At 47.2% G+C, this 24,268-nt stretch overlaps 2 protein-coding genes across 2 annotated transcripts; one reads left to right on the top strand and one right to left on the bottom strand.

The window, feature by feature from the left end:
• Positions 1–1,956: 1,956 nt before the first annotated feature.
• Positions 1,957–8,683, bottom strand: ndufab1b (NADH:ubiquinone oxidoreductase subunit AB1b). The gene is made up of 5 exons (XM_055913966.1): positions 8,417–8,683; positions 7,522–7,644; positions 4,548–4,635; positions 3,338–3,452; positions 1,957–2,143 (listed from the first exon to the last, which is right to left on the bottom strand). Exons 1-4 carry the CDS (start codon positions 8,585–8,587, stop codon positions 3,361–3,363), a joined length of 474 nt encoding a protein of 157 aa, XP_055769941.1. The 5' UTR covers positions 8,588–8,683; the 3' UTR covers positions 1,957–2,143; positions 3,338–3,360.
• A 223-nt stretch (positions 8,684–8,906) lies between these two features.
• On the top strand, positions 8,907–24,262 carry dctn5 (dynactin 5). Its single transcript, XM_055913965.1, has 6 exons — positions 8,907–9,208; positions 10,386–10,454; positions 10,848–10,966; positions 13,234–13,345; positions 23,457–23,559; positions 24,038–24,262. Exons 1-6 carry the CDS (start codon positions 9,161–9,163, stop codon positions 24,133–24,135), a joined length of 549 nt encoding a protein of 182 aa, XP_055769940.1. The 5' UTR covers positions 8,907–9,160; the 3' UTR covers positions 24,136–24,262.
• The last annotated feature ends 6 nt before the right edge of the window (positions 24,263–24,268 follow it).

Genomic DNA, 24,268 nt, shown 5'->3' with positions numbered 1-24,268 from the left:
GTGTGTGGGTTTATTAGGGTACATAATATGGTGTGTGGTTTATTAGGGTACATAATATGGTGTGTGGTTTATTAGGGTACATAATATGGTGTGTGGTTTATTAGGGTTACATAATATGGTGTGTGGTTTATTAGGGTACATAATATGGTGTGTGGGTTTATAAGGGTACATAATATGGTGTGTGGTTTATTAGGGTACATAATATGGTGTGTGGGTTTATAAGGGTACATAATATGGTGTGTGGTTTATTAGGGTACATAATATGGTGTGTGGTTTATTAGGGCACATAATATGGTGTGTGGGTTTATTAGGGTACATAATATGGTGTGTGGGGTTATTAGGGTACATAATATGGTGTGTGGTTTATTAGGGAACATAATATGGTGTGTGGTTTATTAGGGTACATAATATGGTGTGTGGTTTATTAGGTTACATAATATGGTGTGTGGTTTATTAGGGTACATAATATGGTGTGTGGTTTATTAGGGTACATAATATGGTGTGTGGTATATTAGGGTACATAATATGGTGTGTGGTTTATTAGGTTACATAATATGGTGTGGGGTTTATTAGGGTACATAATATGGTGTGTGGGTTTATTAGGGTACATAATATGGTGTGGGGTTTATTAGGGTGCATAATATGGCGTGTGGTTTATTAGGGTACATAATATGGTGTGTGGTTTATTAGGGTACATAATATGGTGTGTGGTTTATTAGGGAACATAATATGGGGTGAGGGTTTATTAGGGTACATAATATGGTGTGCGGGTTTATTAGGGTACATAATATGGTGTGTGGTTTATTAGGGTACATAATATGGTGTGTGGTTTATTAGGGTACATAATATGGTGTGTGGTTTATTAGGGTACATAATATGGTGTGTGGTTTATTAGGGTACATAATATGGTGTGTGGTTTATTAGGGCACATAATATGGTGTGTGGTTTATTAGGGTACATAATATGGTGTGTGGGTTTATTAGGATACATAATATGGTGTGTGGGTTTATTAGGGTACATAATATGGTGTGTGGGTTTATTAGGTTACGTAATATGGTGTGTGGGTTTATTAGGTTACATATGCAGTTCTGATGAACTTCACGGCGATGACGCTCCTCTTCTCCAATAAATATCGAGGGTCTTATTCTGGCGACATCACGATCGAAGCTTTGACAGGAATATTCCGTCTCTGATCCAGGAAGTTCTTCGTAGTTTATTTTATCTGTTGTACCCCGAAACGACTCGTTTCCGTCACAACTGTCGTGATTTTTTATTTTTTTAATATACGGTATAACTTTACTCATTAAAAACAGTGGACATAGACTGAGTGGACAAAACATTAAGTACACCTGCTCTTTCCATGACGTAGACCGAACAGGTGAACGCAACGATCCCTTGTTAAATCCACTTCAAATCATTGCAGATGAAAGGTAGGAGACAAGTTAGAAGGATTTTTGTTGCTGGGGTTTTTCACGCTCAACAGTTTCCTGTGTGTATCAAGAACGGTCCTCCACCCAAAGGACATCCAGCCAACTTGACACAACTGTGGGGAAGCATTGGAGTCAACATGGACCAGCATCCCTGTGGAACACTTTCAACACCTTGCAGAGTCCATTCTCAGAAGAATTGAGGGCAAAGGGAGGAGGGACGACGACAATTCAATATTAGGAAGGTGTTCTTAAAGGAAATGTGCAGAAATCACTCCAGCATTTCCTGGTTGCTAAAATGTGACAAAACAAGCGTATAGAGAATCATTATGAAATGTATTTTCCATAAACCCAAAATATTTTCAGCTGTTTTACAAAAAATTAATTGAATGGGAAGGATAGAAATACCACACATAGAACTGCTCTACTGCTTTCAATGACCAATCTATAACTCGTATTTCTATGTGGATTTGGTTGGGGTTTAGCGAGGGAACTCCCTGAACCACAAGGTGGCGCTGTACAACAAGAGTCCAACCATAAAGTCATGTTTATTTCTCACCTCCCAAAGTCAGGAGGAAAATACACATTTTCATTAAATACAGTGGAACAACACAAGACAAAAGGCATCTGATGCCACAGAGAGAACGGAGGAAGAGAAGCGGTGGGGGGGGAGACCCTGTCCAGCCCAGCCCGTCGGACAGCATCATCAGGACTTCCTGTGAGGAGCAGAAACAGGAAGTTCCACCTCAGTAAACACAGCTTCATTTAATTAGTCAATCACCACCTTCCGGAGACACCTGAAACCCCACCTCTTCAAGGAATACCTAGGATAGGATAAAGCAATCCTTCTGCCCCCCCCCCCCCCCCCCCATAAAAGATTTAGATGCACTATTGTAAAGTGGCTGTTCCACTGGATGTCATAAGGTGAATGCACCAATTTGTAAGTCGCTCTGGATAAGAGCGTCTGCTAAATGACTTAAATGTAAATTAAATGTTTTTAAACTAGTGATTAAGGCAGGCAGGGATTGAAACAACAGAGAGAGACTTCCTGCATACTGCCAGGGACTGTAGCAGGTCATTTCTGCTCCAGCCGACATCTACAGCGTTTACAGTCACTGGGATTTCTGGGAAATGTCCCTTTAAAAAAGTACATCACTGCGTACAGGTCATTCATCTGTGTTGGATTGATTTCCTGCTGAAACGGTAATGACACGGGAGGCTAATTGATTCCTATACACACACTAGAGCAGGGGCTTCTCAAACTGTTTCACTCAGGACCCCCCTTCCAGTAAGGGGGAACATGCCACCCCCTCTAGGGTGCGACTGAGGCCCGAAGCCCAAGGGCCCCCATCTTGGCACTCCCCCCACCGTACTTTGGACGTTATAGAAATGAATTTACTAACGTCCCCAACATTTTCCCACGTTTATTGTATTACAGACAGCTTTTACATCCTACTATATGTGCTAAACAAACATTTTCCTTATCCGTATAATTTTTGGGGAGGGAAAGTACTAATGTTACTGTCCTCACAACACCAGAAACGTTTAAATTAAAATACTGGAGAATTCCATCTATTTCTACGCGGGACTGCTTTTTCTGACGAGTGGCAATATTGACGAATCGGTGGCTTCGAAGTCTCTCCATGGACAAAACAGCAGCAATCCAGGGTTTATACACACAGAGAGAGACAGACACACACACAGAGAGAGAGAGAGACACACACACACATCCAGGGTTTATACACACCGAGAGAGACACACACACACGTCATTGGAGACGAATGAAATTGTTCTGATGAAGGCCAAAACACAACGCTTTTATTAGTTGTTTAAATAAAATGTTTTTTTAAACGGTGAGAGAGCGTTACACCCTTCTCAACGCCGTGGGGGACGTCGGCGCGGACACTCACTGAGTGTAGTTCCTGGTTCCTCCTTATTCATACACGTCCTTCTTGTCAGCGATGTACTGGACGATATCCTGAGGACACATCAGCTTCTCCGCCTCCACATCCGGGATCTCAAACCCTGCAGCAGGAACACACACGTTAACACACATCAGACCAGCAGGGAGAGAGACGGGGAGACAGAGACATGGAGAGACGGGGAGACAGAGACATGGAGAGACGGGGAGACAGAGACATGGAGAGACGGGGAGACAGAGACATGGAGAGACGGGGAGACAGAGACATGGAGAGACGGGGAGACAGAGACATGGAGAGACGGGGAGACAGAGACATGGAGAGACGGGGAGACAGAGACATGGAGAGACGGGGAGACAGAGACATGGAGAGACGGGGAGACAGAGACATGGAGAGACGGGGAGACAGAGACATGGAGAGACGGGGAGACAGAGACATGGAGAGACGGGGAGACAGAGACATGGAGAGACGGGGAGACAGAGACATGGAGAGACGGGGAGGTAGAGACAGAGACGGGGAGGTAGAGACAGAGACGGGGAGGTAGAGACATGGAGAGACGGGGAGGTAGAGACATGGAGAGACGGGGAGGTAGAGACAGAGACGGGGAGGTAGAGACAGAGACGGGGAGGTAGAGACAGAGACGGGGAGGTAGAGACAGAGACGGGGAGGTAGAGACAGAGACATGGAGAGACAGGGAGAGACGGGAACAGAGACATGGAGAGACGGGGAGGTAGAGACAGAGACATGGAGAGACGGGGAGGTAGAGACAGAGACGGGGAGGTAGAGACAGAGACGGGGAGGTAGAGAGAGACGGGGAGGTAGAGAGAGACGGGGAGGTAGAGACAGAGACGGGGAGGTAGAGACAGAGACGGGGAGGTAGAGACAGAGACGGGGAGGTAGAGACAGAGACGGGGAGGTAGAGACAGAGACGGGGAGGTAGAGACAGAGACGGGGAGGTAGAGACAGAGACGGGGAGGTAGAGACAGAGACGGGGAGGTAGAGACAGAGACGGGGAGGTAGAGACAGAGACATGGAGAGACAGGGAGGTAGAGACAGAGACATGGAGAGACAGAGACATGGTGAAACAGACCGACAGAGACAAAGAGACAGACCGACAGTCAAAACCCAGAGACGGGGAGGGAGACAGAGACATGGAGAGACGGGGAGAGACAGACACAAAGGTACAGAGAGACAGACTCACCAAACTCATCCTCCATGGCCATGATAATCTCTACTTGGTCCAAGCTGTCTAACCCCAAGTCCTTCAGAAAGTGGGAGGACGTCGCCAGCTGAGGATACAGACAGATCAGAGGAGGTCAGGACAGACGGGGACATCCTAGATCTGCAGTCCTACTCTACATGACCAAAAGTATGTGGACACCTACTCGTCCAAAATCATGGGCGTAACAATTTTGAAGGGGTGTCCACATACTTTTGTATATATACACAATGGGTGGGTCTAATCTATGACGTTAAAAATGTCTATTTACGCTGTTCCATTTGACTGCAATCAGCCCAGCCAGGCAATTTATAAAATCTCCACTATAAAAAAAGCATCTAGACATTAACGCATATTTCTTTTATAGATTAACGTTTCGTTTTTCAACAGTGGAGATTTGTATAAACCGTGTTGTCTGTCTCTTTGACATTTGCGACATTGAATTTAAATATTTAAATTCCATCTCCAGCTGTCCAATAGTAATGAACGTGTCGAAGACTCGCGACGAGACAGACAGCGTTTCTCAGCCAATCGAAATCACGAATCAGCCGTCATCATTTTTATGGAAATAAACAAAGAAATGTCAATAGAAGAAAGGAAGTGTAGCTAGTCTTCATTCTTTCCAGATTCAGTTTTTATTTATTTCACCTTTTATTTAACCAGGTAATACATGTATTAATTAGCCTAAGTTTATCATTATCACCTTTTATTTAACCAGGTAGGCAAGTTGAGAACAACTTCTCATTTACAACTGCGACTTGGCCAAGATAAAGCAAAGCAGTGCGACACAAACAACAACACAGAGTTACACATAAACAAACGTGCAGTCTATAACCCAATAGAAAAATCTATACACAGTGTGTGCAAATGAGGTAAGATAAGAGAGGCAAGGCAATAAATAGGCCATAGTGGTGAAATCATTACAATTTAGCAATTAAAATACTGGAGTGATAGGACCTACAGAAGATGAATGTGCAAGTTGAGATACTGGGGTGCAAAGGAGCCAGATAAATAAATAAATACAGTATGGGGATGAGGTAGATTGGATGGGCTAGTTTGAAGTGATTGTGTTGCTGGCTGTGTTGTTGGCTAGCTCCTCCTGAACAACAGTGTCCTGACGAGCGAACACATTTTCTATACCAGGTGAAATCGCAACCTCATTTTCTCATTGTTATGGATTTATCCAAATAAACGTCACTAGAAAACAGCTTAAATAAATGTAACTGCAGCTCCTTTTGCTGTTATTCTGGCTAAACTTTTTGACGTGATTGTAAATTAGCCGTAGTTGGCTAGCTATCTAGCAAGGGTTAAGAACGTTGCCAGCCAGTCTGGCAATGGAACATTTAGAACGAACGACTGGGTCGCGTCCCATAGATACAGAACGACTGGGTCGCGTCCCATAGATACAGAACGACTGGGTCGCGTCCCATAGATACAGAACGACTGGGTCGCGTCCCATAGATACAGAACGACTGGGTCGCGTCCCATAGATACAGAACGACTGGGTCGCGTCCCATAGATACAGAACGACTGGGTCGCGTCCCATAGATACAGAACGACTGGGTCGCGTCCCATAGATACAGAACGACTGGGTCGCGTCCCATAGATACAGAACGACTGGGTCACGTCCCATAGATACAGAACGACTGGGTCGCGTCCCATAGATACAGAACGACTGGGTCGCGTCCCATAGATACAGAACGACCGGGTCGCGTCCCATAGATACAGAACTACCGGGTCGCGTCCCATAGATACAGAACGACTGGGTCGCGTCCCATAGATACAGAACGACTGGGTCGCGTCCCATAGATACAGAACTAAAAGACTGAATGACTGGGTCCCGTCCCATAGATACAGAACACAAAGACTGAACGACTGGGTCGCTTCCCATAGATACAGAACAAAAAGACTGAACGACTGGGTCCCGTCCCATAGATACAGAACGACTGGGCCGCGTCCCATAGATACAGAACTAAAAGACTGAACGACTGGGTCGAGTCCATAGAGACAGAACAAAAAGACTGAACGACTGGGTCACGTCCATAGAGACAGAACAAAAAGACTGAACGACTGGGTCCCGTCCCATAGATACAGAACTAAAAGACTGAACGACTGGGTCGCGTCCATAGATACAGAACAAAAAGACTGAACGACTGGGTCACGTCCATAGAGACAGAACAAAAAGACTGAACGACTGGGTCCCGTCCCATAGATACAGAACAAAAAGACTGAACGACTGGGTCCTGTCCCATAGATACAGAACAACGACTGGGTCGCGTCCATAGATACAGAACGACTGGGTCCCGTCCCATAGATACAGAACAAAAAGACTGAACGACTGGGTCGCGTCCATAGATACAGAACGACTGGGTCGCGTCCATAGATACAGAACGACTGGGTCGCGTCCATAGATACAGAACGACTGGGTCGCGTCCATAGATACAGAACGACTGGGTCGCATCCCATAGANTTACAGAACAAAAAGACTGAACGACTGGGTCGCGTCCATAGATACAGAACAAAAAGACTGAACGACTGGGTCCCGTCCCATAGATACAGAACGACTGGGTCGCGTCCCATAGATACAGAACACAAAGACTGAACGACTGGGTCGCGTCTCTGGCAACCGAACCGAACGAACGAACCACCAGCCAGCTTGGGTAGCAACCTTAGACTTGTGTCGGGACTATATATCTTGTTAGAAGGAGGAAACTGTATGAATAAATGTATCGAAGATAAGGAGTGTTGACGTCAAACTGATCCTTGATACGTGGGATGTAAATTCACGCGACACCAAAACAAAACCACGAGGAGGCGAATGGGAACGAAACAGGAGAGAATCTGTCCAATAGAAACTCTCTCTTGTTTTCATTACAAAAAGTAAACCGTCTGGACTAATACACGCCAGTAATTCTTACTCTCAAAACGAGCCATGGTGCTTCGGGTCTGTCCTTACCTTCTCTGGGTTGATCTTGTCGTAGAGCTTGAGGACGTACATGACTCGTTCTTTAATGCTTTCAACGGTGAGGGGAGGCAGGTCTCCATACTGTCTACACAACACTCCCACTGAGCTAGAGATCTAGAGAGAAGAAGAAGGACAGGAAGGAAGAAAGGATGGGTTCAGAGGTCATTCACTTGTCGATGCCAGCTTGACTCACAACACTTCTGCACCCATTTGACCAATCAAGCAGTTTAGTTCAAGCCTAGATAATAGCTAGCTAGCTAACTAATGTTACAGATGTCTACCGCATTGTATTTAGTGCAAAAGTCATACATGCGTCATCCTGTCACAACAACCCCAGGTATTGATAATAGATAACACATTTGCTTTAGATTGAAATTAAAATGTGTCAAATCGACTGTCATCTAGCTAGTACAAACTATATAAAACGTACTAGGCTCGCTAGTAAAGCTAGGCTAACAGTACAGTACTTGATTGTACCACAGATTAATAGTTTGAACATAAAGTATAATTAAAATTGTACTCAACTAAGCTAGCCAAGTATCAAACGATTACACGATAAATTAGCTTAGCTAGCTGTTAACTTCGCTAGGCTAACGCATGAGACACAGTCGGGTTGTTTTGTAACGTAAATTCATGCAGCATTCAAACTATACACTTTTCAGAGACAGTGTCGTTGAATTAGCAATTGACCCAGTTTTGACCCCGGTTTTGGGAGCTTGGCGTGCAAAGTGACCGGATAGCAAGCTAGTTAGCACAGAAACCGGCTAGCAAGCTATCATTAGTTACGGATTTAGTTGGAAAGACACTGGTAGGTCAATGTGCAATCCAGCACTGCTAGGCCACAACAGCGACAAAAAGGTGTCTGTCAATGTTATTCAAGACTAACCCGCGTTTGTTCGACCCACCGGGTCCGTTGACTGCTGGCAATGAAGGAGAACGGTCGGGGGTTGAATAGGACCGGGCCAGCTGCGGCTCTCACTGCAATGTTACCCGACGAGAGCCTCGCAGAAGGCCGGGTTAGCTGGCGGACACACTGCGCTAGGACACGGGACGCCATGGTTGATGAAAATACGGATCAATCCCAGGGTGCAAAGCAAGACACGCGTTTGGACGACAAGGGGCGTTTCCACTAGATAGCACAGACACAAAGTCAAAGGGAAAAGGAGGTCAAATGTGCGCAGGCGCACTGGTTATTATAAAAAATAACGCCGATATTTAATATGATTGTGTTTTTCTTTATTCACTATAACGTCATTATAATACTTTCCCGTATGTTTTCTTATTTTATTAAATTGGAATTATGTAAAAATGGTGACTTTGGTTGAATTTTGTCGCAACATCGGGTAACCGATCTAGGTATTACATTCTATGCGTAAGATATGACTAATCACCAGAACAAAAAACAATTATATTAAATTTCGTCGATCATTAACAATGATGTTAATTCTTTAACACACATGTTTTAATTTGAGTTGAATATTACTTATTATTTGTGAGCGGAAGATCTTTCCATCATCATCATCGATGTTGTAGTGCTCTGCTAGTATGGTCTGAAGGGAGCGGTTGACAACAGAGCGAAACAAACCTCATCAACTCGTTTTCTGTACATTTCAACAACAAAATTACAATTATGGAATTGTGTGAGATACTGTACAACAAGGCGGAATACATTGAAACGGTAATCTTCTGTAGCCAAGCTTCTATTCGGTGTTTATTTGACTAGATAACGTTAACGATTAGCAAGTTAGCTAGCTAACTAGTGTTTTACCTCATTGAATTTACACTGAGTATACCAAAAATTATGAACACCTTCCTAATATTGAGTTGTACCTCTTTCTACCCTCATAACATACTCAATTCGTCAGGGGCATCGACTACAAGGTGTCGAAAGCCTTCCACAGGGATGCTGGCCCATGTTGACTCCAATGCTTCCCACAGTTGTGTCAAATTGGCTGGATGTCCTTTGGGTGGAGGACCAGTCTTGATACACACGGGGAAACTGTTGTGCGTGAAAAACCCAGCAGCGTTGCAGTTCTTGACACAAACCGGTGCGCCTGGCACCTACTACCAAACCCCGTTCAAAGGCACTTCAATATTTTTGTCTTGCCCATTCACCCTCTGAATGGCACACACACACACACACAGTCTACGTCTCATATCATTATTTAACACGTCTGTCTCCTCTCCTTCATCTACACTGATTGAAGTGGATTTAACAAGTGACATCAATAAGGGATCGTAGCGTTCACCTGGATTCACCTGGTCAGTCTACCTCATGAAAAGAGCAGGTGTTCTTAATGTTTTGTATATTCAGTGTATATACAGTGCACAGTCAATGCACTGAACGATCATTGCTAGCTAGGTCACTTAGCCAGCTAGCTAGGTCACTTAGCCAGCTAGCTAGGTCATTTAGCCAGCTAGCTAGGTCACTTAGCCAGCTAGCTAGGTAATTTAGCCAGCTAGCTAGGTCACTTAGCCAGCTAGCTAGGTCACTTAGCCAGCTAGCTAGGTCATTTAGCCAGCTAGCTAGGTCACTTAGCCAGCTAGCTAGGCCACTTAGCCAGCTAGCTAGGTCACTTAGCCAGCTAGCTAGGTCACTTAGACAGCTTGCTAGGCCACTTAGCCATCTAGCTAGGTCACTTAGCCAGCAAGCTAGGTCACTTAGCCAGCTGGCGAGGCCACTTAGCCAGCTAGCTAGGTCACTTAGCCAGCTAGTTAGCCAACTGAATTGCAGTTCAGACCATTTCTTGACAAGGCACCGATTACAGTTAGCATCAGTCGTTGGTCTTGTAAACCTGTAGCTAAGTCAGTACCGTTTATACCAACTTGATCAGCGTGTCCACTCTCTCTCTCAGGCGTCTGGTAACAAAGTGAGCAGGCAGTCGGTGCTGTGCGGCAGTCAGAACATCGTCCTCAACGGCAAGGTAAATAACAACAAGCTATACCGGTATTACACCATGAGATGGGGCCAGTTGGTGCTATATTCATTACGTTCACTATGCAGGTATTACACCATGAGTCTCCCTCCCTGTCTGTCTGTCTGTCTCCCTCCCTGTCTGTCTGTCTCCCTCCCTGTCTGTCTATTTGTGGTCTATCTGTCTTGTCTGCCTCCCTGTCTGTCTCCCTCTCTGTCTCCCGCCCTCCCTGTCTGTCTGTCTCCCTCCCTGTCTGTCTCCCTCCCTGTCTGTCTGTCTCCCTGTCTGTCTGTCTACCTCCCTGCCTATCTGTCTGCCTCCCTGCCTATCTGTCTGCCTCCCTGTCTGACTTTCTGCCTGTCTGTCTGTCTCCCTTCCTCTGTTCGTCCTTGTCTCTTCCAGACTATAGTAATGAATGACTGTATAATCCGTGGAGACCTGGCCAATGTCAGGGTGGGGAGGCACTGTGTTGTGAAGAGCCGGAGTGTCATTCGACCGCCCTTCAAAAAATTCAGCAAAGGGTGAGTGAGTTCTGCTCAGATTCTTCTAGACCAGGGGTCTCCTCTTCTAGACCAGGGGTCTCCTCTTCTAGACCAGGGGTCTCCTCTTCTAGACCAGGGGTCTCCTTTTCTAGACCAGGGGTCTCCATCCTTTTCTAGACCAGGGGTTTCCTCTTCTAGACCAGGGGTCTCCTCTTCTAGACCAGGGGTCTCCATCCTTTTCTAGACCAGGGGTTTCCTCTTCTAGACAAGGGGTCTCCTCTTCTAGACCAGGGGTCTCCTTTTCTAGACCAGGGGTCTCCAACCTTTTCTAGACCAGGGGTCTCCAACCTTTTCTAGACCAGGGGTCTCCAACCTTTTCTAGACCAGGGGTCTCCAACCTTTTCTAGACCAGGGGTCTCCAACCTTTTCTAGACCAGGGGTCTCCCACCTCTTCTAGACCAGGGGTCTCCCACCTCTTCTAGACCAGGGGTCTCCTCTTCTAGACCAGGGGTCTCCCACCTCTTCTAGACCAGGGGTCTCCCACCTCTTCTAGACCAGGGTCTCATTTGAGCTACTTTAAAAATTGTAGCTCACAACATGTTTCATGGTTTTATTTTCTCGCTTTCAAATAGCAACATTGTTCTGTTCTACCCGGCAACAACTCTTCCCTGGGTCCTCGGTGAACAAGAGATGTGTTTTCTGGCAATATAACTGGTCAAATAATGGTTAATAAACAGTATTTGGTACGATAGGCCCCATAATATTCTCTTTATGTATTTTCCCAAATTCTCTTTTCTGTTGTATTTTTTGTTATTTTAGCATTTTTTTCTGTTTGTTACTCGCAAGAAACAGCAACAACCAATCCCCTGAGTCCATGTCGATGCTTAAATCACATCAGAAGACCATTTATGAAGTCTGGAAAAAGAAAACAAATTTAGATTTTAAAAAAAGAATGTAATTCCCCCCCTTTTTATTGTGCAATCTAGTAAGAGAGGAATGTATCGGTCAAGTGAGGTTATCTACAAGTCTCGGCTAGGTAAAGCCCCCCCCTTATCTCAGCTCACTGGTCACCATAGCAGCACCCACCCGTAGCACGCGCTCCAGCAGGTATATTTCACTGGTCACCCCCCAAAGCTAATTCCTCCTTCGGCCGCCTTTCCTTCCAGTTCTCTGCTGCCAATGACTGGAACGAACTGCAAAAATCACTGAAGCTGGAGACTCATATCTCCCTCACTAGCTTTAAGCAACAGCTGTCAGAGCAGCTCACAGATCACTGCACCTGTACATAGCCCATCTGTAAACAGCCCATCTATCTACCTCATCCTCATACTGTATTTATTTATTTATCTTGCTCCTTTGCACCCCAGTATCTCTACTTGCACATTCATCTTCTGCACATCTACCATACCAGTGTTTAATCGCTATATTGTAATTACTTCGCCACCATGGCCTATTTATTGCCTTAACTCCCTTATCTCACCTCATTTGCACTCACTGTATATAGACTTTTTGTTCTATTGTATTATTGACTGTATGTTTGTTTATGTGTAACTCTGTGTTGTTGTTTATGTCGCACTGCTTTGCTTTATCTTGGCCAGGTCACAGTTGTGAATGAGAATTTGTTCTCAACTAGTCTACCTGGTTAAATAAAGGTGTTCTCAACTAGTCTACCTGGTTAAATAAAGATGTTCTCAACTAGTCTACCTGGTTAAATAAAGGTGTTCTCAACTAGCCTACCTGGTTAAATAAAGGTGTTCTCAACTAGCCTACCTGGTTAAATAAAGGTGTTCTCACCTAGTCTACCTGGTTAAATAAAGGTGTTCTCACCTAGTCTACCTGGTTAAATAAAGGTGTTCTCAACTAGTCTACCTGGTTAAATAAAGATGTTCTCAACTAGTCTACCTGGTTAAATAAAGGTGTTCTCACCTAGTCTACCTGGTTAAATAAAGGTGTTCTCAACTAGTCTACCTGGTTAAATAAAGGTGTTCTCAACTAGTCTACCTGGTTAAATAAAGGTGTTCTCAACTAGTCTATCTGGTTAAATAAAGGTGTTCTCAACTAGTCTATCTGGTTAAATAAAGATGTTCTCAACTAGTCTACCTGGTTAAATAAAGGTGTTCTCAACTAGTCTACCTGGTTAAATAAAGGTTAAATAAATAAATGTTTCTGCTGTTTAAGCCTACTGCTGCAGCACATCATGACTGTTTACTGAAACAAGGGCCTTCCCAGTTGATACACGTCCAGTGTAGCAGGTCTCTGTGGTCTGACCTCTGACCCCTTGTCCTCTGCCCGCCCCCCTCCTCCAGAGTGGCCTTCTTCCCGCTGCACATCGGAGACCATGTGTTCATAGAGGAGGACTGTGTGGTGAACGCTGCTCAGATCGGATCGTACGTACACATCGGGAAGAACTGTGTCATCGTGAGTTACACACACACACACACACACAGAGTCACACACACAGAGTCACACACACACACACTGGCCGCGGGAACATTCAGGTCCTAAATCTGGGCCATGTGATGCTTGGAATGACAACATTTCACTGGCTAGCGGGCTAGTTGGGGTCCATGTTCTACTAGTCTGGTCTGAACAGTACTAGTCTCTGTCTAGTTGGGGTCCATGTTCTACTAGTCTGGTCTGAACAGTACTAGTCTCTGTCTAGTTGGGGTCCATGTTCTACTAGTCTGGTCTGAACAGTACTAGTCTCTGTCTAGTTGGGGTCCATATTCTACTAGTCTGGTCTGAACAGTACTAGTCTCTGTCTAGTTGGGTCCATGTTCTACTGGTCTGGTCTGAACAGTACTAGTCTCTGTCTAGTTGGGGTCCATGTTCTACTAGTCTGGTCTGAACAGTACTAGTCTCTGTCTAGTTGGGGTCCATGTTCTACTAGTCTGGTCTGAACAGTACTAGTCTCTGTCTAGTTGGGTCCATGTTCTACTGGTCTGGTCTGAACAGTACTAGTCTCTGTCTAGTTGGGTCCATGTTCTACTAGTCTGAGCAGTCCTAGTCTCTGTCTAGTTAGGTCCATGTTCTACTAGTCTGGTCTGAACAGTACTAGTCTCTGTCTAGTTGGGGTCCATGTTCTACTAGTCTGGTCTGAACAGTACTAGTCTCTGTCTAGTTGGGGTCCATGTTCTACTAGTCTGGTCTGAACAGTACTAGTCTCTGTCTAGTTGGGGTCCATGTTCTACTAGTCTGGTCTGAACAGTACTAGTCTCTGTCTAGTTGGGTCCATGTTCTACTGGTCTGGTCTGAACAGTACTAGTCTCTGTCTAGTTGGGTCCATGTTCTACTAGTCTGAGCAGTCCTAGTCTCTGTCTAGTTAGGTCCATGTTCTACTAGTCTGGTCTGAACAGTACTAGTCTCTGTCTAGTTGGGGTCCATGTTCTACTAGTCTGGTCTGAACAGTACTAGTCTCTGTCTAGTTGGGGTCCATGTTCTACTAGTCTGGTCTGAACAGTACTAGTCTCTGTCTAGTTGGGTCCATGTTCTACTAGTCTGGTCTGAACAGTACTAGTCTCTGTCTAGTTGGGTCCATGTTCTACTGGTCTGGTCTGAACAGTACTAGTCTCTGTCTAGTTGGGTCCATGTTCTACTAGTCTGAGCAGTCCTAGTCTCTGTCTAGTTAGGTCCATGTTCTACTAGTCTGGTCTGAACAGTACTAGTCTCTGTCTAGTTGGGTCCATGTTCTACTGGTCTGAGCAGTACTAGTCTCTGTCTAGTTGGGTCCATGTTCTACTAGTCTGGTCTGAACAGTACTAGTCTCTGTCTAGTTGGGTCCATGTTCTACTAGTCTGGTCTGAACAGTACTAGTCTCTGTCTAGTTGGGTCCATGTTCTACTAGCCTGGTCTGAACAGTACTAGTCTCTGTCTAGTTGGGTCCATGTTCTACTAGTCTGGTCTGAACAGTACTTGTCTCTGTCTAGTTGGGTCCATGTTCTACTAGTCTGAGCAGTCCTAGTCTCTGTCTAGTTAGGTCCATGTTCTACTAGTCTGGTCTGAACAGTACTAGTCTCTGTCTAGTTGGGGTCCATGTTCTACTAGTCTGGTCTGAACAGTACTAGTCTCTGTCTAGTTGGGGTCCATGTTCTACTAGTCTGGTCTGAACAGTACTAGTCTCTGGCTAGTTGGGTCCATGTTCTACTAGTCTGGTCTGAACAGTACTAGTCTCTGTCTAGTGGGGTCCATGTTCTACTAGTCTGGTCTGAACAGTACTAGTCTCTGTCTAGTTGGGGTCCATGTTCTACTAGTCTGGTCTGAACAGTACTAGTCTCTGTCTAGTTGGGGTCCATGTTCTACTAGTCTGGTCTGAACAGTACTAGTCTCTGTCTAGTTGGGGTCCATGTTCTACTAGTCTGGTCTGAACAGTACTAGTCTCTGTCTAGTTGGGTCCATGTTCTACTGGTCTGGTCTGAACAGTACTAGTCTCTGTCTAGTTGGGTCCATGTTCTACTAGTCTGAGCAGTCCTAGTCTCTGTCTAGTTAGGTCCATGTTCTACTAGTCTGGTCTGAACAGTACTAGTCTCTGTCTAGTTGGGGTCCATGTTCTACTAGTCTGGTCTGAACAGTACTAGTCTCTGTCTAGTTGGGGTCCATGTTCTACTAGTCTGGTCTGAACAGTACTAGTCTCTGTCTAGTTGGGGTCCATGTTCTACTAGTCTGGTCTGAACAGTACTAGTCTCTGTCTAGTTGGGTCCATGTTCTACTGGTCTGGTCTGAACAGTACTAGTCTCTGTCTAGTTGGGTCCATGTTCTACTAGTCTGAGCAGTCCTAGTCTCTGTCTAGTTAGGTCCATGTTCTACTAGTCTGGTCTGAACAGTACTAGTCTCTGTCTAGTTGGGGTCCATGTTCTACTAGTCTGGTCTGAACAGTACTAGTCTCTGTCTAGTTGGGGTCCATGTTCTACTAGTCTGGTCTGAACAGTACTAGTCTCTGTCTAGTTGGGTCCATGTTCTACTAGTCTGGTCTGAACAGTACTAGTCTCTGTCTAGTTGGGTCCATGTTCTACTGGTCTGGTCTGAACAGTACTAGTCTCTGTCTAGTTGGGTCCATGTTCTACTAGTCTGAGCAGTCCTAGTCTCTGTCTAGTTAGGTCCATGTTCTACTAGTCTGGTCTGAACAGTACTAGTCTCTGTCTAGTTGGGTCCATGTTCTACTGGTCTGAGCAGTACTAGTCTCTGTCTAGTTGGGTCCATGTTCTACTAGTCTGGTCTGAACAGTACTAGTCTCTGTCTAGTTGGGTCCATGTTCTACTAGTCTGGTCTGAACAGTACTAGTCTCTGTCTAGTTGGGTCCATGTTCTACTAGCCTGGTCTGAACAGTACTAGTCTGTCTAGTTGGGTCCATGTTCTACTAGTCTGGTCTGAACAGTACTAGTCTCTGTCTAGTTGGGTCCATGTTCTACTGGTCTGAGCAGTACTAGTCTCTGTCTAGTTGGGTCCATGTTCTACTAGTCTGGTCTGAACAGTACTAGTCTCTGTCTAGTTGGGTCCATGTTCTACTGGTCTGAGCAGTACTAGTCTCTGTCTAGTTGGGTCCATGTTCTACTAGTCTGGTCTGAACAGTACTAGTCTCTGTCTAGTTGGGGTCCATGTTCTACTAGTCTGGTTTGAACAGTACTAGTCTCTGTCTAGTTGGGGTCCATGTTCTACTAGTCTGGTCTGAACAGTACTAGTCTCTGTCTAGTTGGGGTCCATGTTCTACTAGTCTGGTCTGAACAGTACTAGTCTCTGTCTAGTTGGGGTCCATGTTCTACTAGTCTGGTCTGAACAGTACTAGTCTCTGTCTAGTTGGGGTCCATGTTCTACTAGTCTGGTCTGAACAGTACTAGTCTCTGTCTAGTTGGGTCCATGTTCTACTTGTCTGGTCTGAACAGTACTAGTCTCTGTCTAGTTGGGTCCATGTTCTACTGGTCTGAGCAGTACTAGTCTCTGTCTAGTTGGGTCCATGTTCTACTAGTCTGGTCTGAACAGTACTAGTCTCTGTCTAGTTGGGGTCCATGTTCTACTAGTCTGGTCTGAACAGTACTAGTCTCTGTCTAGTTGGGGTCCATGTTCTACTAGTCTGGTCTGAACAGTACTAGTCTCTGTCTAGTTGGGTCCATGTTCTACTAGTCTGGTCTGAACAGTACTAGTCTCTGTCTAGTTGGGGTCCATGTTCTACTAGTCTGGTCTGAACAGTACTAGTCTCTGGCTAGTTGGGTCCATGTTCTACTAGTCTGGTCTGAACAGTGCTAGCCTCTGTCTAGTTGGGGTCCATGTTCTACTAGTCTGGTCTGAACAGTGCTAGTCTCTGTCTAGTTGGGGTCCATGTTCTACTAGTCTGGTCTGAACAGTACTAGTCTCTGTCTAGTTGGGGTCCATGTTCTACTAGCCTGGTCTGAACAGTACTAGTCTCTGTTTAGTTGGGTCCATGTTCTACTAGCCTTGTCTGAACAGTACTAGTCTCTGTCTAGTTGGGGTCCATGTTCTACTAGTCTGGTCTGAACAGTACTAGTCTCTGTCTAGTTGGGTCCATGTTCTACTAGTTTGGTCTGAACAGTAGTAGTCTCTGTCTAGTTGGGGTCCATGTTCTACTAGTCTGGTCTGAACAGTACTATTCTCTGTCTAGTTGGGGTCCATGTTCTACTAGTCTGGTCTGAACAGTAGTTGTCTCTGTCTAGTTGGGGTCCATGTTCTACTAGTCTGGTCTGAACAGTACTAGTCTCTGTCTAGTTGGGTCCATGTTCTACTAGCCTGGTCTGAACAGTACTAGTCTCTGTCTAGTTGGGTCCATGTTCTACTAGCCTGGTCTGAACAGTGCTAGCCTCTGGCTAGCTTCATTATATTCCCTGTTACAGGGTAATAGGTGATTGTATTCATTACAGGGTAGTCACATGATGGTGGTTTGTTTCATCACATGACGGTGGTGTTCTGTAGAGGTTCTGTTGTGATGTCACAATGGGGGTAGTGTGTTCTGTCCCCATAGAGATCCTATGAAATGTGATTCTATGGTTGTCCCCATAGAGATCCTATGAAATGTGATTCTATGGTTGTCCCCATAGAGATCCTATGAAATGTGATTCTATGCTTGTCCCCATAGAGAACCTATGAAATGTCTTTAATGTGGTTCTATGGTTGTCCCCATAGAGATCCTATGAAATGTCTTTACTGTGATTCTATGGTTGTCCCCATAGAGATCCTATGAAATGTCTTTACTGTGATTCTATGGTTGTCCCCATAGAGATCCTACGAAATGTGATTCTATGGTTGTCCCCATAGAGATCCTATGAAATGTGATTCTATGGTTGTCCCCATAGAGATCATATGAAATGTCTTTAATGTGGTTCTATGGTTGTCCCCATAGAGATCCTATGAAATGTGATTCTATGGTTGTCCCCATAGAGAACCTATGAAATGTCTTTAATGTGGTTCTATGGTTGTCCCCATAGAGATCCTATGAAATGTGATTCTATGGTTGTCCCCATAGAGATCCTATGAAATGTCTTTAATGTGATTCTATATGTAATTCTATGGTTGTCCAATAGGGTACCATACAATTAGAATGATTTTCATTCTAAATCTATTATTCTATGGAGGGTACAGTCACATGACTGGGCCGGGGTCACTCCTACACTGACTGGGCCTGGAGTCACTCCTACACTCACTGGGCCGGGAGTCACTCCTACACTCATTGGGCCGGGAGTCACTCCTACACTCATTGGGCCGGGAGTCACTCCTACGCTGACTGGGCCGGGAATCACTCCTACACTGACTGGGCCGGGAGTCACTCCTACACTGAGTGGGCCGGGAGTCACTCCTACACTGAGTGGGCCGGGAGTCACTCCTACGCTGACTGGGCCGGGAGTCACTCCTACGCTGACTGGGCCGGGAGTCACTCCTACGCTGACTGGGCCGGGAGTCACTCCTACGCTGACTGGGCCGGGAGTCACTCCTACGCTGAGTGGGCCGGGAGTCACTCCTACGCTGAGTGGGCCGGGAGTCACTCCTACGCTGAGTGGGCCGGGAGTCACTCCTACGCTGACTGGGCCGGGAGTCACTCCTACGCTGACTGGGCCGGGAGTCACTCCTACGCTGACTGGGCGGGAGTCACTCCTACGCTGACTGGGCCGGGAGTCACTCCTACGCTGACCGGGCCGGGAGTCACTCCTACGCTGACCGGGCCGGGAGTCACTCCTACGCTGACCGGGCCGGGAGTCACTCCTACGCTGACCGGGCCGGGAGTCACTCCTACGCTGACCGGGCCGGGAGTCACTCCTACGCTGACCGGGCCGGGAGTCACTCCTACGCCGACCGGGCCGGGAGTCACTCCTACGCCGACCGGGCCGGGAGTCACTCCTACGCCGACCGGGCCGGGAGTCACTCCTACGCCGACCGGGCCGGGAGTCACTCCTACGCCGACCGGGCCGGGAGTCACTCCTACGCCGACCGGGCCGGGAGTCACTCCTACGCCGACCGGGCCGGGAGTCACTCCTACGCCGACCGGGCCGGGAGTCACTCCTACCCCGACCGGGCCGGGAGTCACTCCTACGCCGACCGGGCCGGGAGTCACTCCTACGCCGACCGGGCCGGGAGTCACTCCTACGCCGACCGGGCCGGGAGTCACTCCTACGCCGACCGGGCCGGGAGTCACTCCTACGCCGACCGGGCCGGGAGTCACTCCTACGCCGACCGGGCCGGGAGTCACTCCCACGCCGACCGGGGCCGAGAGTCACTCCCACGCCGACCGGGGCCGGGAGTCACTCCTACGCTGACCGGGGCCGGGAATCACTCCTACGCAGACTGGGCCGGGAGTCACTCCTACGCCGACCGGGGCCGGGAGTCACTCCCACGCAGACCGGGCCGGGAGTCACTCCTACGCCGACCGGGGCCGGGAGTCACTCCTACGCTGACTGGTTGTTAACGCTGTGTCTGGTTGTTAACGCTGTGTCTGGTTGTTAACGCTGTGTCTGGTTGTTAACGCTGTGTCTGGTTGTTAACGCTGTGTCTGGTTCTGGTTGTTAACGCTGTGTCTGGTTGTTAACGCTGTGTCTGGTGGTTAACGCTGTGTCTGGTTGTTAACGCTGTGACTGGTTGTTAACGCTGTGTCTGGTTGTTAACGCTGTGTCTGGTGGTTAACGCTGTGTCTGGTGGTTAACGCTGTGTCTGGTGGTTAACGCTGTGACTGGTTGTTAACGCTGTGTCTGGTTGTTAACGCTGTGTCTGATTGTTAACGCTGTGTCTGGTTGTTAACGCTGTGTCTGGTTGTTAACGCTGTGTCTGGTTGTTAACGCTGTGTCTGGTGGTTAACGCTGTGTGTGTGTGTCTGGTGGTTAACGCTGTGTCTGGTGGTTAACGCTGTGTCTGGTGGTTAACGCTGTGACTGGTTGTTAACGCTGTGTCTGGTTGTTAACGCTGTGACTGGTTGTTAACGCTGTGACTGGTTGTTAACGCTGTGTCTGGTTGTTAACGCTGTGTCTGGTTGTTAACGCTGTGTCTGGTTGTTAACGCTGTGTCTGGTTGTTAACGCTGTGTCTGGTTGTTAACGCTGTGTCTGGTTGTTAACGCTGTGTCTGGTGGTTAACGCTGTGTCTGGTTGTTAACGCTGTGTCTGGTTGTTAACGCTGTGTCTGGTTGTTAACGCTGTGACTGGTTGTTAACGCTGTGACTGGTTGTTAACGCTGTGTCTGGTTGTTAACGCTGTGTCTGGTTGTTAACGCTGTGTCTGGTTGTTAACGCTGTGTCTGGTGGTTAACGCTGTGTCTGGTTGTTAACGCTGTGTCTGGTTGTTAACGCTGTGTCTGGTTGTTAACGCTGTGTCTGGTTGTTAACGCTGTGTCTGGTTGTTAACGCTGTGTCTGGTTGTTAACGCTGTGTCTGGTTGTTAACGCTGTGTCTGGTGGTTAACGCTGTGTCTGGTGGTTAACGCTGTGTCTGGTTGTTAACGCTGTGTCTGGTTGTTAACGCTGTGACTGGTTGTTAACGCTGTGCCTGGTGGTTAACGCTGTGTGTGTGTCTGGTGGTTAACGCTGTGTCTGGTGGTTAACGCTGTGTCTGGTGGTTAACGCTGTGTCTGGTGGTTAACGCTGTGTCTGGTGGTTAACGCTGTGTGTGTGTCTGGTTGTTAACGCTGTGTCTGGTGGTTAACGCTGTGTCTGGTGGTTAACGCTGTGTCTGGTGGTTAACGCTGTGTCTGGTGGTTAACGCTGTGTCTGGTGGTTAACGCTGTGTCTGGTTGTTAACGCTGTGTCTGGTGGTTAACGCTGTGTCTGGTTGTTAACGCTGTGTCTGGTTGTTAACGCTGTGTCTGGTTGTTAACGCTGTGTCTGGTTGTTAACGCTGTGTCTGGTTGTTAACGCTGTGTCTGGTTGTTAACGCTGTGTCTGGTTGTTAACGCTGTGTCTGGTTGTTAACGCTGTGTCTGGTTGTTAACGCTGTGTCTGGTGGTTAACGCTGTGTGTGTGTGTCTGGTGGTTAACGCTGTGTCTGGTGGTTAACGCTGTGTCTGGTGGTTAACGCTGTGACTGGTTGTTAACGCTGTGTCTGGTTGTTAACGCTGTGACTGGTTGTTAACGCTGTGTCTGGTTGTTAACGCTGTGTCTGGTTGTTAACGCTGTGTCTGGTTGTTAACGCTGTGTCTGGTTGTTAACGCTGTGTCTGGTTGTTAACGCTGTGTCTGGTTGTTAACGCTGTGTCTGGTGGTTAACGCTGTGTCTGGTGGTTAACGCTGTGTCTGGTTGTTAACGCTGTGTCTGGTTGTTAACGCTGTGACTGGTTGTTAACGCTGTGACTGGTTGTTAACGCTGTGACTGGTTGTTAACGCTGTGTCTGGTTGTTAACGCTGTGTCTGGTTGTTAACGCTGTGTCTGGTTGTTAACGCTGTGTCTGGTGGTTAACGCTGTGTCTGGTTGTTAACGCTGTGTCTGGTGGTTAACGCTGTGTCTGGTTGTTAACGCTGTGTCTGGTTGTTAACGCTGTGTCTGGTTGTTAACGCTGTGTCTGGTTGTTAACGCTGTGTCTGGTTGTTAACGCTGTGTCTGGTTGTTAACGCTGTGTCTGGTGGTTAACGCTGTGTCTGGTGGTTAACGCTGTGTCTGGTTGTTAACGCTGTGTCTGGTTGTTAACGCTGTGACTGGTTGTTAACGCTGTGCCTGGTGGTTAACGCTGTGTGTGTGTCTGGTGGTTAACGCTGTGTCTGGTGGTTAACGCTGTGTCTGGTGGTTAACGCTGTGTCTGGTGGTTAACGCTGTGTCTGGTGGTTAACGCTGTGTGTGTGTCTGGTTGTTAACGCTGTGTCTGGTGGTTAACGCTGTGTCTGGTGGTTAACGCTGTGTCTGGTGGTTAACGCTGTGTCTGGTGGTTAACGCTGTGTCTGGTGGTTAACGCTGTGTCTGGTGGTTAACGCTGTGTCTGGTTGTTAACGCTGTGTCTGGTTGTTAACGCTGTGTCTGGTTGTTAACGCTGTGTCTGGTTGTTAACGCTGTGTCTGGTTGTTAACGCTGTGTCTGGTTGTTAACGCTGTGACTGGTTGTTAACGCTGTGACTGGTTGTTAACGCTGTGACTGGTTGTTAACGCTGTGTCTGGTTGTTAACGCTGTGTCTGGTTGTTAACGCTGTGTCTGGTTGTTAACGCTGTGTCTGGTTGTTAACGCTGTGTCTGGTGGTTAACGCTGTGTCTGGTTGTTAACGCTGTGTCTGGTTGTTAACGCTGTGTCTGGTTGTTAACGCTGTGTCTGGTTGTTAACGCTGTGTCTGGTTGTTAACGCTGTGTCTGGTTGTTAACGCTGTGTCTGGTTGTTAACGCTGTGTCTGGTGGTTAACGCTGTGTCTGGTGGTTAACGCTGTGTCTGGTTGTTAACGCTGTGTCTGGTTGTTAACGCTGTGACTGGTTGTTAACGCTGTGTCTGGTGGTTAACGCTGTGTGTGTGTCTGGTGGTTAACGCTGTGTCTGGTGGTTAACGCTGTGTCTGGTGGTTAACGCTGTGTCTGGTGGTTAACGCTGTGTCTGGTGGTTAACGCTGTGTCTGGTTGTTAACGCTGTGCCTGGTGGTTAACGCTGTGTCTGGTTGTTAACGCTGTGTCTGGTTGTTAACGCTGTGTCTGGTGGTTAACGCTGTGTCTGGTGGTTAACGCTGTGTCTGGTTGTTAACGCTGTGTCTGGTGGTTAACGCTGTGTCTGGTTGTTAACGCTGTGTCTGGTTGTTAACGCTGTGTCTGGTTGTTAACGCTGTGTCTGGTTGTTAACGCTGTGTCTGGTTGTTAACGCTGTGTCTGGTGGTTAACGCTGTGTCTGGTGGTTAACGCTGTGTCTGGTGGTTAACGCTGTGTCTGGTGGTTAACGCTGTGTCTGGTGGTTAACGCTGTGTCTGGTGGTTAACGCTGTGTCTGGTGGTTAACGCTGTGTGTGTGTGTGTGTGTGTTCCAGGGTCGGCGGTGTGTGTTGAAGGATTGCTGTAAGATCCTAGACAACACAGTTCTTCCGGGAGTCACTCCTCCTCACTCCTACTGTGTCTGGTGGTTAACGCTGTGTGTGTGTGTGTGTGTGTTCCAGGGTCGGCGGTGTGTGTTGAAGGATTGCTGTAAGATCCTAGACAACACAGTTCTTCCTCCTGAGACCGTGGTTCCTCCCTTCACCGTGTTCTCAGGATGCCCAGGTCAGAACACCTCCTCCTCCTCCTCCTCCTCCTCTTCTACTTCCTCCTCTCCTACCCCCCTCTTCCTCCTGAGACCGTGTTCTCAGGATGCCCAGGTCAGAACACCTCCTCTTCCTCCTCCTCCTCCTCTTCTACTTCCTCCTCTCCTACCCCCCTCTTCCTCCTCATCTGTCTATCTGTCTCTCTCTCTCTCTTTCCTACCCCCCTCTTCCTCCTCATCTGTCTCTCTCTCCTACCCCCCTCTTCCTCATCTGTCTCTCTCTCTGTCTCTCTCTCTCTCTCTCTCCTACCCCCCTCTTCCTCCTCCCTCTCCATACTCCTACTCAATGACATCACTGTTTTGGCACATGTTGAAGCTGGTAAGATGCTGGAGATGATGAATGAGGCTGAAAAGTGATGGAATTGCTTTTAACTCGTTCAAACTGGTGTCTCTTCCCTCCTCTACCTCCTCCCCCTCTTCCTCCTCTCTCTCTCTCAGGTCTGTTTTCAGGAGAGCTTCCAGAATGTACCCAGGACCTGATGATTGATGTGACCAAGAGTTACTACCAGAAATTCCTCTCTCTCAGCCAGATATAAACCCCTTAACCTACCCTGCTCTACCCTATCCAGATATACCCCCTACCCTACCTTAACCTACCCTGCTCTACCCTATCCAGATATACCCCCTACCCTACCTTAACCTACCCTGCTCTACCCTATCCAGATATAC

The sequence above is a fragment of the Salvelinus fontinalis genome, unplaced genomic scaffold (genome assembly GCF_029448725.1).
Source record: "Salvelinus fontinalis isolate EN_2023a unplaced genomic scaffold, ASM2944872v1 scaffold_0416, whole genome shotgun sequence".
Lineage (NCBI taxonomy): Eukaryota > Metazoa > Chordata > Actinopteri > Salmoniformes > Salmonidae > Salvelinus > Salvelinus fontinalis.
This window is presented reverse-complemented; position numbering and strand designations above follow the sequence as displayed.

Excerpts from the sequence above, each read along its gene's own strand:
- ndufab1b (XM_055913966.1), bottom strand. The coding sequence starts at position 8,587 with ATGGCGTCCCGTGTCCTAGCGCAGTGTGTCCGCCAGCTAACCCGGCCT. Across the intron at positions 4,636-7,521 it reads ACAAGATCAACCCAGAGAAG|CTGGCGACGTCCTCCCACTT; the intron begins GTAAGGACAGAC and ends CTGTATCCTCAG. Across the intron at positions 3,453-4,547 it reads GGCCATGGAGGATGAGTTTG|GGTTTGAGATCCCGGATGTG; the intron begins GTGAGTCTGTCT and ends TTCCTGCTGCAG.
- dctn5 (XM_055913965.1), top strand. The coding sequence starts at position 9,161 with ATGGAATTGTGTGAGATACTGTACAACAAGGCGGAATACATTGAAACG. Across the intron at positions 10,967-13,233 it reads TTCAAAAAATTCAGCAAAGG|AGTGGCCTTCTTCCCGCTGC; the intron begins GTGAGTGAGTTC and ends CCCCTCCTCCAG. Across the intron at positions 23,560-24,037 it reads CGTGTTCTCAGGATGCCCAG|GTCTGTTTTCAGGAGAGCTT; the intron begins GTCAGAACACCT and ends TCTCTCTCTCAG.